A 16,000-nucleotide genomic window follows, 5' to 3' on the forward strand; every position below is an offset into this window, starting at 1 on the left:
TTTTGAGGCCGGACAGTTGATATGAATTTCAATCACTGGGGTCTCTTCTATCTCTTCACTTTCCTTCTTTTTCGCCATTTCTCCGACTTTCTCGCTTGTGCCATCTGAACAAATCACTGAATTACAGCTCCCCATCTTAGCGCTAATCTTAACTCGAAAGAAAAAAAAACTTTTATGATCGCTTGATTGTGACGTAAAGGTTATTAACCATTGACGTCTTCTGGACAAATTGCTCATGCGCGCGCAAGTTGATAAGCGCTGCCTCAGATTCACTTGAAAAAAAAATCCCTTCAGTTTTGACCGGCTGTAATGGAGCACAGCGCTTGATGTTAACACTTGAAGAAAAATATAGCACGAGTTCAGATCTGGAATAACTGGGGAAAATGACGAAAATTAACGAAGTCATTCCGAAGAAAAACGAAGACAGGGAACAGCTGAGAGGGTTCACGGAGGCATTCCGAACATTCCTTAGAACTGCACTGCGCAACCCTTACTGTACATGATTTACTTGTAGTAATCGCGCGCGGTCGCGCGCATATCAAGTAAAACAGCGTCCTTCCATTCTCGACCCCAGACCCTTCGTTTTCTTGAGCAAGCAGCGCAAAAGAGAAGAGCTCTGGGGTCGAGAATGAGCGTCCTTTACATCTTAGCTAACCACCAAAATCGTCCTTTTCTTTTAAAGAAGTATGATGGTCTATTGTAGTAACTGTTTTGCCTTTTATTATAGACCACTAGAGAAAATATTATCAGTGGTCTTAAGAACGTGGTATATAAATACAACTTGTTCCTTGAAGTTGATCCACTACATCTCTTATATTTCAATTTTACTTTTTTTCCTAGATAAATTTTCTCTCTGTTCAAGTAATATTGTGGGAGTGACGCGCGGTGAACCTAGATCTCTTCGTTTTTCCACTCTGTATTTTAAAGTTCAACATCACATGCGATTCTCACAAATTCTTGTTTGCAGAATTCACAACATTTCCACACTTAAACGAACAAATTATTCGTCACAAAGTCTGAAAAATTTGTAAGCGAAGCTTTCGACTGTATCGCAGTCTTCACAAATTTTGCAGGCTGTGACAAGAATAATTTGTTCGTTTATTTATACACCAAGGTCAAGAATGAGGGTACATGGTCCTTTCCACACTTATTCCAACCCACTTTTTTAGTTTTGTTTCCCTAGACTAACGTCACGCTCTTGGAACGCGGAAACTAAAATGTAACCGCGATGCATTGCAAACGCTCAGTAGTCTTGATACAATACATCTACGGGGGAATGGTGGAGACTTATCAAGATCACCCAAAAAGGCCAATCTAAATGAAATTGACGAAGTTGACAGAGATTACACCTTTATCAGTAAAGAGCTTGGAAAGTTTTTTCGACCAGTGCCCATTTTTTTCCGGATCAATTTATTTTCCATAAATGCCTAACAAAGCTTAGAAATTTAGGGTACTTTACCTTGGGCAAAAAGAAATGCCAAATGTCAGCAATCTATTCACAACCTCTCGATTGTAAACGAAGGTTTTAGTGGACACTGGGCTGTTATGTATTGTAATATCTTACCTAAGAGATAAGGTTATCACTCTCTCAAAGATCTCCACACTTCATAAAGGGGCACTCATTTTGTAATTCTCAGAATTTACCCATCCTTATAGCAGGTTTAGTTTATAAGTTGAATTACTAGTGGTTTACTTGTCAGATAGTATAGTTAGTATAAAGGTCAAGTTAAATGCAAGCCTCTACGTGAATGCGATGCGGGCCTATGTTCTAAACGAAGTAACGAACAGAAGCACAAGTGAACCGTCACCGATTTTCTAAGTATACCTACACGTACTGTGTATTGAGTTTTCACAGTACTGTTTCAGATAGCAGAATTACAGCAAACGTGTCCATACTTTCTTTGTTGTGAACAAAAGGAAACTGTTTTCAACTATATACTTACAATGACCACAGATGAAACAAAGTTGGTAATAAAATAACATCTATTGAATAACAATAAAGTACAACCATTGAACACTTAGAATACAAAGAAAGTTATGAACCTCTCAAACAAGAGTTTTACCAATTAAGAACCTAAACATTTCTGCAATGGAATTTAATGCAAACTCAAACAGGTTTACAGCAAGATAACCCTAAGCAAAGCCTTTAAGATTGATAGAACAGTCTGTCAATGTACTGTTTTTGCCAATCTTAACGGCCATGTGTATACTATCATTTAATCTACATCAATTATCTTATATCAATACTTCCAATCCCTCTGGGCCGGGTCGTTCGAAAGGGCTGTTAACACTAACCTAGCCGCAGCATTAATTTTTCCAATATAAAAATGTTTTTCACTGCTTGTTTGGTGTAGTTTGAGATTATTCAAACACAAGACTGAAGGACAAACAATATAAACATAAAACCTCACCAAAAAGTTACAGAACTGAAATCAAAACTGGGTTAGCTTATTTAGGCTCTAAACAACCCAGCCCAGCTGGAGGGTTTGGATACATGCAGCTATCTAGAAAGTGACTACTAGGTTGCATAGTGGAGGATAAGATGACTTTCTTGAAGCATGTTTACAGTCTGGCATGTCATTTGCTACTCATTGACTGGCTTTTTCAAAATTTGATCTAGTGCTGTAGACAGGAGGGGCTATTTTGGGAGGGAGGGCTTATTTAGTCATTTACAGTACTCCTCATGATGAAGACTCCATCACTGACTGTGTTGACCTGAACCTAAAATCTCAATTAAACCACTTTTACATAATCAAACATTAATAGGTATTAACAGCTGGTGTATGATTTTTTTTTTAACAAACGACAATGTTTTCTTTATAATTCCAAATCTCACTGGAGGCATGCATCTTCATGCAATCCATCAATGTACACATTAAAAGTTCTCTTCAATTACTATACAAAACACTTCAGCTGCAGTGAGAAATAATCTAAATATTCATCTATATAGTATCTTTTTAGCTTAGCTTGCAATATTTAAGTACACTACCACGACACAAATTAGGATTAGACATTTCTTTAAATACTTGTATCTTCACAGTACATTTGGACCTTTCTAAATAAACGACTTACATTTACGAAACTGAAACTGCAAATTACATTTGGACCTTACTAAAGGCACAACTTAGATTTAGAAAACTGAAACTGCAAAGTTGTGTCAATTTTACCTCTAAATGTTTTGACAACCTCTAGGCTTCTATACATGCATTCAGACATCAAATCTTATAGAAAACTGGAGAGTTGCCTGTAATTCTTTCTGCAGAAAACACCAAAAGTGATCAATGTAAGGGGATTTTGCTTTCAACAGCCACTGTGCTCAAGAGCTGCTAGTCTTAGATGGCACAGCCATCAAATTCACTACAAACCAAGCTTTAAATACGATTGATGTTATGAATGATTTACCTGTATACTACAACTGAACCTCAACTAGTAGACAGCCGACGAACTTGGCAAATAAAAATGGTTTGTTAATTTTGACCCAGCAGTCACCATTCTCACTTTATGATTACATAAAACCTAAGTAATATGAACACCTCTGCAAAATATACTGGTGTTCACATTAAAAGGTTCAACTGCATTCTGTAGCACCGGGCTACAAATTACAAATGCTTGGCAAATGCTGTAACAAAATAGGTACACTCTAAGAAAATTATACTCTATTACAAAAGGGGTTTTTAAAACTCAATAAGGGTTCCAATTTAGTTTCCAACTTTAAATTGGTAACCCTGTGACATCCTTGAAGTTTTTGAGTTAACACCAACTTTTCATCTCGTAAACAGCTACATAAAATGAAGGTGCTTGTGGATGTTTGGCAGGTCTTTGACTGTCAGTAAGCTCAACATGCAGGTTTACACCATACTCGTTTTCAAGCATTGCAACTCGTAGCAGCACTTCCTTGAGAGATGTCACCCATATCTGTGAAATTTCATGTAACTGCAACTACCCTGGGGACTTCATCATTATGACTTCCCAACAGTCACAGCGACTCCTCCAAAAGGAGAATTTTCAACATCAGCCTTGATGCATTTCTCTTGCAGCTCTTGGAGTATGTAGGGGAACAAGCATACTTCTTAGATCTCAGATCAGTCCCTGATGTCACCTTTGGGACAATTATTCTTTATTTACAAACCACGTAATATCAAATCAACACAACTCTTCCCACACATCCTACAAACCAGACAGAAAACACAGAAATTAGTTTTACCATCTTAAACATGACAAATGAAAATTCACTCCAGTTTAGGTGGCACTCAACTGTCTCTTGGGAGGCACAGTGGCCTCATGGTTCGTGTGCTCGACTCTGGATCGAGCCATGGCCTGGGACATCATGTTGTGTTCTTGGGCAAGACACGTTTACTCTCAGTGCCTCTCTCCATCCAGGTGTATAAATGGGTACCAAAGAATTTATTGCTGGGGGTAACCCTGCGATGGACTAGCATTCCACCAAAGGGGGAGGAGGAGGGAGGGAGTAGAAATACTCCTAGTTGCTACATGCTACAGCCTGATAGGCTACTTGGTTTGTATGAAACTTTATCCTTACCAACTGCCTCTATTAGCCCTGTACTCTTATGAACAGAGTTCCTACAAATATGGGTACAGTGTAACACTAGAAATGCCAGTTGTACCAGCATACATGTAATACTCCATGTGTTGTCATAACTGTAAAACACAGCTCAAGTATTTTTACTAGGAAATCATTGATTAATTTGTTACAGCAAAATACAGTACCGATCAGAAGAAACCTAACAGGGAACGCGTTTGCGAACGGGAACGGAACGGATACAGAACGGGTATGAGAACGCAAACAGAACGGGTACAGAACGGATACAGAACAGATACAGAACGGATACCGAACGGAAATGGAATGGATACGGAACGGTTACGAATCACAAAAATGGAAAAAAGCATTCTCCAGAACGCAAACTATATGAGAACGCGTTCTTCAGAACACATGGTAGTAAGTTATGCTATCAGAGTGCTTACCGAGGATTTGGAAACAATGTAACTTTAAATACACATTCGTGCAATTTTTGTCCAGCCCGGCGATCTTAAGAAAATGACAGAACGAATCATCTTATGTCTTTTTTTATTTCTCTTTACATGCACTAAACTGGCATCTTCCCTGCATCTTCTCGTCCATTTCGAGTTTATCGCGGCCATTTTGTTATTGTCAACAAGCTCAACTTATGTCCAAATAAGGAAATGGATGGACGAGTCAAGTTAGACTGGGATTGAAAGGCTTCCTTGTGAAGAGAAACAAAACAAAACATCGATGTCTTGGTTGACCTTTAGCACAGTGTTGTTCACCACCTTTGCAGAAGGATCGGCGAGGATAACGTTCAGTCTTTACTGAAAATTTGCCTGTGAAAATAACGTCAGTAAAAGTATCACAAAATGCACGCTTCGGCTTTTTGTCAGTACTTTGCACCGCTCGCATCCTCCAGCCTAGTTTCTGCCGCATTCGCCAAACAGTTTTCGCCGATACTTCAATGTTAAATCTCACTAAAAGTATTCGTGTAAATACAAGAGCCAAAAGTTCGTCTTTTGTTTGCATTTTTTCGTCGATGGTATTAAAAGTGCTTGGCAAGCTGGTTTACTTCTTCCTTTCCTCAGGCAATCACACAGACTGCTGGTCGCTTCGTATCGTTTCGGAAAAAAGACTAAACATAAACTGGCCTTGAAGTTACAATACCATCTTCCCATATTTCTCGAGTAACTGGACTCATATTTTCACCACGAAAATTTAAGTTTACTGTCCCTATTCTCGCATAAAGGCGAGAGTTTTAACCCATTTTATGAAATGCAAATGAGTGTCGCTAATCGAATCTTGTAAACGAGTTCTCGGAAACCTCGTTCCTTTGAACAAGTTCCAAGAACGCTTACCGATGGAACGCTAACAGAACGGGAACAGAAAAGCACAGAATGGATACAGAACGGGAATGGAACGGATACAGAACGGATACGGAACGGATTCAGAACGGATACAGAACGGATACAGAACGGATACAGAATGGGAACGGGAATGCGTGTGGAACGGAAACAGAACGCATTCGGTCACACGTTCCCTGTTAGGTTTCTTCTGATCGGTACTGTAACACAGCAACTCACCTTTTTACACTTTTACAAGCTCAACTCTGTGATCAAGACCTTGCTTTTCCTCGATCTCTCTTTGAACAACAGGGTCAGGTTTCAGGCAGATATAAAGTCTCTGCAAAATGGAAAATAAATGTTTTTATTAAATCCATTTTGAAATCACTGGTCATCCTCACAATCTGATTGGCTCTCAGTGGTGTGATTTATTCAAGAATCGCACTATTTTTTGCTCTAAATTGCATCTTTTTCTCAGCCAATGAGAATGGGACAATAAAACAAAACAACTTATCAGATTTCAAGATAGTTTAAAGTAATCAATAAAATTTCAGGAAAATGAAAGGCAAAGAGCCACTGTGTGGAGAATTTTGCAACTACTATTGCCAAAACTTTTTTGTTATTGTAGATTTTTTCCAAAAAAATTAACGAATTTAATTAATTACAGTTTCTGAATGATGATTATGAGCTCCTTCAGGCTGAAGACCTACTTTATTGGAAGTTTCCAACTTTCAGTGTCCATTTTGACGAATATTTTAGCAATTTTCTTCAACATCAGCTCAAGGTCCGTTTGATACCGAGTCCAGTAAAACATAAACAAACGAAAACCACACAACAACAAATTCAGAGCCATCTCAAGAAGGTAGATGTTTCCAGGTTTCCAGTAGTTTCAAATGAAGCAACAAAAGAGCTCAACTCTGTTGCCGTGAACAAGACAGTCAAAATACACCACACTGCACAAAATAGTGAATGAACTAACGTCTTACGAAGCTGGTACCAGTCCCGCCATCTTGGAAATATCTTAAAACAAATAGCGCCACAAGAACTTGACAAGGTCCTGACTATTGAGTACTACGCAGAGGTCACAAAAAGAAACGGAGATAATGAGCTGGACTCCCTTAAAATCATGCCATTGAACGGTATTTAAAAGAAAAAAAACCTACTATCCACTGGGCATCGTGCACTCGAGGGAGTTTCACAACTCAAAAGAAATCGATAGCAGAATTACACAGGATATGTACCTTCAAGTTCCTTCTCCAAAGACAATGAAAAGTCTCAGCCTCAACCACAGAAGAAAGGAAGGCCTTCCATCATTGATTCAGGTGACGAGAATTGAACTTTTATACCTCAAGTAGACTATTTTCATTCTGACTTCAGAACTGCTTGTTTCTTTGTCATGCTCCAATGAGTTTTTGAAATCATGCCTATGATTTCAGACCAAATTGCACTCCACTTACTTCAATTACCATTATTGATCATGGATAACTGTTTCCCTTCATTTTCAATAGAAAACAATCTAGATATCATGCCAATCACTGAGAAATACAAATTTAACACTGGATCAAAGAAAAACTATTGTCAAAAATTAGCTTATGTGCAAGAGAACAAACTTAACACAAAAACTAGGGAAAATGATTGTCAAGACTGGACACACTTAGATGGTGGCACAACACAAGGAGAGAGCTTTGAATTTTGTTTCCTGATGCAACATCCAGCAAATAACTTCTTCGGCCTGTCGCCTGTGTGCTTGACAATCTTACATATGTATTGATATTCTGACCAACTACAACATGATTACTTTCAGGAAGAAGGCCTCACGTTAGTTTAAGCACACATACCTCCGTGAATGTGCCAGGAGTCCGGTACAACTGCCAGATTGCAATTCCAGGAATGAACAGCATTGATGATAAGGCCAGAACCCATCCAAAAAATTCAGCCCAAGGTGGATATTTGTAATCGTTATAGGAAACTCCGCCCCACTGGGAGATGCTGAACAGGAATATTCCTGCCATGATGAGTGGTGAACAAAACCTCCAGCAGAACCACCACCAAACTCCAGGACGGCGACCAATCATCTTCTCAATATCGAGAGAGAATCTGTCTGTGCCATAGATCCAGGCTAAGGTAACAGTTTCAAAGAATCCCAAAAACAGGAGAGAAACACCTCCTGACTGATAATCAAACAGGTTCAAAACATATGCTCCATTTTGCATGACGCATGGCAGGCCAAGAAGGAAGCAGAGAATACATGCAATAAGGATGAAGAGTTCTTTGTGCTTTCGGAATATGCGGTACTCATCAACTACACCTGTGATGACTGCTTCCATCATGCCAAACTAAGAAACAATAGGAAAATGTGTATGAATTATCTATGAAAGTAAGTTTTATTTGAAGCTGAATATTACGATGGTTCGTCCCTTTATGTTTCTAATGTCTGATTTGATGTTAGTTTTCTATTGACTGTACATGTATATCACCTTATTGAAGCCTTTGACTGTTCAAGCAACTTGACCACCTTAAAATGTATCAAAGTTGAATGCAAAATTGACAAATGTTCAATGCTCTTGTGTTACCAACACAGTATCTTGAGCAGATTTTTAGAAATGGCACTTGTCCCTTCTTAGCAAGCTTCTCCTACAAAACATTCAGGTACACGTGGAACTAGTAGCCTAAAGCAAAATATTTCACCGTTATAAAGTTAAGACATTGCACAATTTTAATTACCTGACTGTCAAGACCCAGTGTAAGCAGCATGAAGAAGAACAGAATGGCCCATAGTGGTGATACTGGCATTTGAGCGATAGCCTCTGGGTACACAACAAAAGCGAGGCCAGGACCTAGAGAGAGTAATAACATGTACACAATCAATCACCTGTTTTTTTCAGTTGGCCATTAAAACAAAAGATGACGCACAGTTCACACAGAACCTTGGGAACAGAACTCTGTTACTTTTTCTTTACAAGATACTGTAATGCCTGCTAAATGTAACTGTCCACGACTTTCCTGTCCCTTTATGGCTCAAGTTACTATCTACAATGAGGGAAACGAACTTGAGTAAACAGCTGTTAAGTACAAAGCTTGGTACTACTACCAGTTTGGTTATGTCTAGAGCTTGTTTGCCTAATTAACATCAAGCCAGATTTACACGAACTACATTTGCTTTGTGTTGCTGTGGTCTGTACCTGTAGCTGCCACTGTCGTGATGTCTTTGTTCAGAACATGTGCCATAAAGCCCAGTGTTGAAAAGATGACAAAGCCAGCAAAAATGCTGGTTCCACAGTTGATTAGTGAGATCATCATTGCATCTCTACCAAAGAAAGCAAATATTAAGTACATTGCAAACAATATTATGTAACTACAAAGAAAACAACATATATCTTAAGTCTCAGTTATGCAACAGCGTCAACAAAACCAGGATCGGACCGGACTGGACTGGACTGGACTGGATCACGGACCGTATCACGGATCGGATCACAGAAAAAAAAAAACAAAACAAAGTTTTAAAGGAAAAAAAAATCCCCCCAAAAATCAAATCGTTTATAAGATAATAAATAAAAAATAAAAGTGGAAGACTAAAATATGTGAAAAATAAGAATCCCGAATTTGACACAATGACATGTTAATTACAGAGAATGACAAGAGGTCATTTAAAAAGCCACATAACTGCTTAATTTACGACGAATTTAAATTGTAATGAACAGGCAGATGTAGTTATATTTGAACGTTAGTTGGCTTGAAGCTTGCGTGAACCTCCCATTCTCGTTTTTGAAATTGTTGTCCGTATCAGTAGCTAATTCTTGGCTACATTTTCATGTCAGATGTGAGCATCACAGTTGGCGTTACAGTTAATGAGAAAACTTATGTACGAAAACTTATGGACATGGCTTGCTTTAAAGGAGCTACGTCACGATTGCACGTTTTGAAAAAACTAGTCTAGTTTTTCAAGTTCGTCATTTGCAGTCTTCGTTAATCTTTGCCATCCTTAATGATCCTCATTCCGTTTTGATTTGTTCTTGCCTCTGAAGTGTTTTCTAACCTAGAACACAATCATTTTAAGGTTTTATTCTACTCAAAGGCAACTCTTTACGATCCTAAAAATGACTCTCAAAATCGTGACGTAACTCCTAATATGTTGTTTATTCTCGGGTTGCACTATCATTCACACTATCGATGTTATTCCTATAATTTTTTGCAAAACAGCTATATTTCCTTGAAATACAAATGGTTTGTTTCATTTTATTCCAGTGCGAAATATTGTATTCCAAACTCACATCTTGTAAAAGTATACACTTGTCTCAAAAATGAAAATTGTTTGAAATCATCAGGTGTTTAATTTTTTTTAAGTGTTTTTAGTTTTTGTGTTTCGATTCATACGTTCGTCCTATTATTACCATGCTGACTCGTTTTATGACAGTTTACCTTTGATGCAAGTGAATATACAAAATATCATTTATCTGAACTGCGGAGAAAGATATGAAGACATGATTGATCATCGCAATTATACACACAACTTAAGCGGTCATGAAATTAAAGCCTGAAAAAAAAATTCAGGCCTGAATGGGACTCGAACCCTTGACCTCTGCGATACCGGTGCAGTGCTCTACCAACTGAGCTATCAAGCCAACTGGGAGTTGATCACATTGTGAGTTCGTGATATACCCCTAGTTGGTGAAGAGTGCAAGTGAATATACGAAATATCATATAGTTGAACTGCGGAGAAAGATATGAAGACATGATTGATCATCACAATCAAAACCCAACAGCTTGAAAAAAATTCATCTGTGACCAGCTTCCAGTTGGCTTGATATTATAAAAGAATAAAGGAATATCACACCTAAATTAAATAAAACGTTCTGCTCACAGTAGTCACTCTAGTGTAATTTGCTCCACAAAATTTTGAATTTTGAATTTTTTTCCTTGATCCGATCTGTGATCCAATCCGTGATCCGATCCGTGGTCCGGTCTGTGATCCGATCCGTGATTCGGTCCGATCCAGATTTTGTCAATGCCGGTTATGCAATGAAAGATTGCACTTTGAGTGATGATTTACTTCTTGCATTGAAGAGGGTGAAAAGGAAAATTATCAAAATAATGGAAGCTCTTTGCAATCACCTAAATCCTTGACTTCAAATTTGTCCCCACTTTTCTGATATCCAAACTAAGGTTCTGAGATTTTTGAGCAACAATAACATTGACCTGTGCTGTACATTTTGAGTTGTGTGTCCTTTAATGAAGTGGATGACCAATCTGTGTTGTCATCCAAGCTCATTTTAGCTTTCCCATGATCACAATACATACAAAGCCAAAGCACTCACTTGAATACATTGTTATGGAACTTGTTGTAACTCCCCATGGCCACAAGTGAACCAAAGCCAATTCCCAGAGAGTAGAAAATCTGAGTAGCAGCTGCAACCCACACCTTAACAGAAAAGAAATGATTTCTAAATGTAGCTCTTTTCATATACTTTTCAAATACTAGAAAAGCAAAACAACAAATCATACACAGGAAATAGAGACAAACCAACAGTCTAACAAGTAATTTTTCTAAACCCAGTGTGCAAAGAAAGTATAGTTTCCTTAACTGGGCTGTGCTCTAGAAGCGCTGCAGGTGCCACAGATAACTAAATTTTGCCTTTGGGCGACTGGAAAAAACTTATTTTTTCATATAAGCTTAAGTGCTGGGCACCCAGCATTTCAGGGTTAGGAACCTTTGAGCACCTTGTAATTTGTCTCAGACGACAGCCTTGCTTATCCACAACTTTGGCTTACCTTAGGATCCTTCAGGCGTACCCAGTCTGGCCTCAAATAGTAAATGATGCCTTCACTTGCATTTGGAAGTGTGACTCCACGAATAAACAGAATGAAAAGCACAACATATGGGAAGGTTGCAGTGAAATACACAACCTTTAAGAAAAAAATAGAAAACATTTTATAAACTTAAATTGTACATCTGAGAGACCAAAATGTTCACATTTACCACATAAAACAAATTTAATTTCATATTGTTACCTTTCCAGATGACTTGACACCTTTCCACATACAGAAATACACACCAATCCATGCTGCAAGTAAACAAAGCAATATCTCCCATCTAAAAATTCCTGCATCTCCAATGCTATCTGTTATGCGCAGAACATAATTTCTACAAGGGACAAACATATTGCTGTAAGTTGAAAGCCAAATAACGAAAAATGCCACAAGTCAATTAATATACACTGTAAAATAGAAAACAAATCTTTGACTGCTACATTGCATACAAGATTACTCACTCCCAATACTCCAAAGGTGGAGAAGTGAAATCTTTGGCCAACGTGCAGTTAGAGGCAGTTGCATTAACCAGGGCAGCAGTTTTATTAGCAAAGGCAGCAGTACCATTACCTAGGGAAGCACTGCTGTTCGCAACAGCAGAACAGCTAGTTTCAGGAATGCGCCCTGCAAAACATTTGTCAGTATTCCACCAATTACCACAAGACTTCCAGGGTACATCCTTGGCCATCGACAAGAAAAGGTAGTACAAACACCAAGCAATGATAATGTTGTAGTAAACACACACCAGGAAGGACACCATCATGCTTGCAAATCCAACCCCTAAAAGAAAACCAGAGATCATGTTACCTTCTTGTGACATTCACATGTGATATAAATTTCCATGACCACCTTAAAGTAGCTCTAATTTGGACCCCAAAGTGTAAGCTTTGGGAGGCAGACCAAGACATACCTGGAGAAGAACAGTAGACAAAGAAAGGGTACAGCTTGGTTTCAAAGGCTGGCATGATGCTACCACATGCACGAAGGATCAAAAACATGGTAAAAGAGAATTCATTTTACCAGTTTGGGAACTGCAATCCACTGTAGGAAAAAAGATGGTGGCTGTACATTTTACCACAATGCCCTGCGAACCTAACACAGCCTAAATGGCACAAAGAAAGCCAAATTTTCACAATATTTGTCCCCATACTAAGGATATTAAGTAGCCTAGGTTTGAAGATTTTATAATGGTTCTGTACATGTTTATGAGCATTGTTAAGGTTTTCGTGCGCTAAGAACTATGGTTAAATGTACCAGTCGCCATCTTTTTTCCTACGGAGGATTGATGACAACTATAAGAGTTTTTGATAGTGCAAAGTAAGCAAAAGGGATGCAAACTTAAACTTCAAAACAACATCAGTTTCATGTGACTGTCACAATGGAAGATTTAGTTGTATTTGGCTTTAACAGGGCTCACAAAAACATTTGAATTCCAGCTTGCCCTTCGGACAAGCACCTCTTGAATTTTGCTTGCGCTGGGCAAGTCTTAGTTTATTTTTTTTTATTATTTAGTCCACAGACGACTTGCCCAGGCCCTTGCTCATAGGGCAAGTGAGAATGAAGAGTCACTTGCCCGGCAAGAAAATCCACTTGCCCTGAACGTCCAAGGCAAGTGTTAAATCTTCTTTTTTTTTCAAACTTGACAGTGTGCAAATAACCAGACTGAGTCAAAATCTTCACAGAAGTCCTAAGCAAACACATCAGGACACATTTGTACCAACGCTTGCTCACTTACAAAAACAATTGTGTTCAAAAAAATATTTTCAGTCACAAAGATCTTTTTTAATGTGGTGCCACAAATAGCAGAAAATATTTTGCATTGTCAACTAGGAATATTTCAACCATTAGCTGATGCTAGGCAATGTGCCATTTAAAATCAGTTATTGCTTATACCTGTAGTGCTTGTATTGCTTATACCCAGTGACCCTGTCTGGGGCACACAGGATCAAAAATACACATTTTTGAAATGCCAAGACAATATACAGCCCCAATATAAAGCTTGATTCACTTTACCTTGAAACAATGGACAAACGGCTCCCCATGTCCCGATTGGTCCTAGACTGAAGTACTGGCCGACAGCCAGTTCCATGTAGAACATGGGCATTCCACACAATATAAGCATTATTATGTAGGGAATAAGGAACGCCCCTGAAATAAATAAAACCGCAAATTACCTTCTAAGAAAAGCAACCGGATGATTTCTATTTTTAACACACTTGGACAAAGATTGAAACTGATAAACAATTATAACTGGTGGATATGACATAGTCTAAACATAGTATAAAATATTGATACTGAACAATATGGACTTCAAACATGTGAACATTTTTCATCATCATGTTTGCCTTCTATGCAGGCATGCTTCCAGAGTCAACTAGTCTAAAAAGGTGATACAGGATAGGTTTCCAAAAGAAAACTTTGGAAACATTAAGACATAATATAACTGGGACAGGAAGATACATAACACAGACCAAACTTGTAACTGCATTTTCCAACAGCATTGTCTACATATTTTATGGATAAAACTAATATATACATATAGACTGTGCATTTACACTGTACAGAGTATCTTGTAGTGCACAGTGCAAGGTTTGGATGAAAAGAAATGTTACAACCATATTCAAGATCTTTTTCAATGTAAATTCAGTACTTTCAGGTAAATTATGTCTAGACACGAGGTGATAATGAATACGGTATTAATTAAACAATGAATGGAAAAATTATCTTTTAGTACAATAGTTTAGTGACCAAAATGATAAATTTGGAAGACATCTGATAAGATGATCGACCGCCACGATGACTGATGGAGCACTTACATTCCAAAGATCACTAAGCTCATTAGCATATTGAAAATCTGCCACGTCTCGATCGCGGAAGGAAGAGAATGTCTCCAAAACCAGCTCAAAGATTTCACTGACAAACAGTTGTTTCCTATAAATTTATTTCATAAAGGAAAAAATAGGCATGTGCAGAATTGAAACTTTCCGGTTCGAACTATTTTGCACGTAAGACTTCAAAGCCCACCGACACATGTAAATAAAGTGGCCCGGTATTCTGAAGTTGCTCCCACACAACTTTACAAAGGATATAAGGAAGGAGGAAATTTGCTACTTTAGCATCAAACATGATCAGTTGAACAAACAAAAAAAACCAACGATTTTGAACTGTGCAAGTGTACGTGACGCGTAGATATTTTACTTAGCCCAAGAGGAAGTTCGCCTTGTTACAAAAATACTTAATACAACGCAACGTGTAGCACACATAAAGATACTACGAAAAAGTCAGGTTTAAAACAATCCACAAGCATCTCCCTCGGTTAAGGGTTATGTTTAGGATTCCTGTGGCTTTTCGCCGAAAACCACATGGTAAGCGTTTGGTGGGTAAATTATTCATTTCTTCGTCACAATAGCTGAAAGCAAAGATATTCAAGGAACCGAATACAACGAATTACTTCGAAATCTACTTTTATAGATTTTTTATAATATAGATTATGTGGTTGCACACCTAAAATGTCCTGAAAATGTCACATTAGACGGGTTTTAAAGCCGTTGGAATGACTAACACGCGACGCGGGAAACTGTTCATGCATAGCTAATGAGAGTAAAATTACTGACTGCGTTTATGTATTCATTCACTGCGAAAAACGGCGTGGTTAGATCGCAAGTTTATCTGATTGCTCTGCTAAAGGAAAATTGGATGAATATGGTTGTTTTTAAGATGAGAACCCTATTTGGTTCCGTGTCGAATAGGTCACTTGCCCGGAAAACGGTGTATGGTCTAAAATTTCACGCGGTTGTCTTTGGATATCGTAGACTTCGTACTGGTTCATTGAGAAGGAACACTTCCATTCATGAATCTAAGTTGAAAAAATAGCGACTTACCTCCTCCGTTGGCATAGCACAAATACGGAAAACGCCAGACATTTCCCAATCCCACAGCAAACCCGATACAGGAGAGCAAAAAGTCCGCTTTCTTCCCCCACTGCTCTCGTTCATCTTCAATCTCAATCACTTGTACGTCGCGTTCATCCACTGCGCTACTGCTGCCACTGGTATCGCTGGTCTGCTCGCCTTTCACTTCCTTCCCCTTCTCGATCAACTTCTTATCGCTCGATTCCATGTCACCGGGTTCGCAGTTATTCACGTTTGTGATTTTAAAACCGGTATTTTACCCGAAATTCTAGCTCTCGAAGCTCAGTTTAGGTTTATTTACATAAATCCCTCGTGAGTCTAGTGTGAGCATGTGGTTATGACAACAACGGCGATTGCGCGCCAAAACTATATACCGTGCCAGCCTCGTTCTGGGGTTAGGTTTACGTAAACAA

At 38.5% G+C, this 16,000-nt stretch overlaps 1 protein-coding gene across 1 annotated transcript; it reads right to left on the reverse strand.

Annotated features, from left to right (window-relative positions):
- Window positions 1-1,970: 1,970 nt before the first annotated feature.
- On the reverse strand, window positions 1,971-15,925 carry LOC145463071 (sodium- and chloride-dependent GABA transporter 1-like). The gene is made up of 11 exons (XM_081446788.1): window positions 15,558-15,925; window positions 13,690-13,824; window positions 12,138-12,456; window positions 11,878-12,010; window positions 11,638-11,772; window positions 11,184-11,287; window positions 9,051-9,175; window positions 8,593-8,705; window positions 7,707-8,204; window positions 6,109-6,208; window positions 1,971-4,167 (listed from the first exon to the last, which is right to left on the reverse strand). Exons 1-10 carry the CDS (start codon window positions 15,793-15,795, stop codon window positions 6,113-6,115), a joined length of 1,896 nt encoding a protein of 631 aa, XP_081302914.1. The 5' UTR covers window positions 15,796-15,925; the 3' UTR covers window positions 1,971-4,167; window positions 6,109-6,112.
- Between the last annotated feature and the right edge of the window lie 75 nt (window positions 15,926-16,000).

Source organism: Orbicella franksi, chromosome 12 (genome assembly GCF_964199315.1).
Source record: "Orbicella franksi chromosome 12, jaOrbFran1.1, whole genome shotgun sequence".
NCBI classification, from domain to species: Eukaryota; Metazoa; Cnidaria; class Anthozoa; order Scleractinia; family Merulinidae; genus Orbicella; species Orbicella franksi.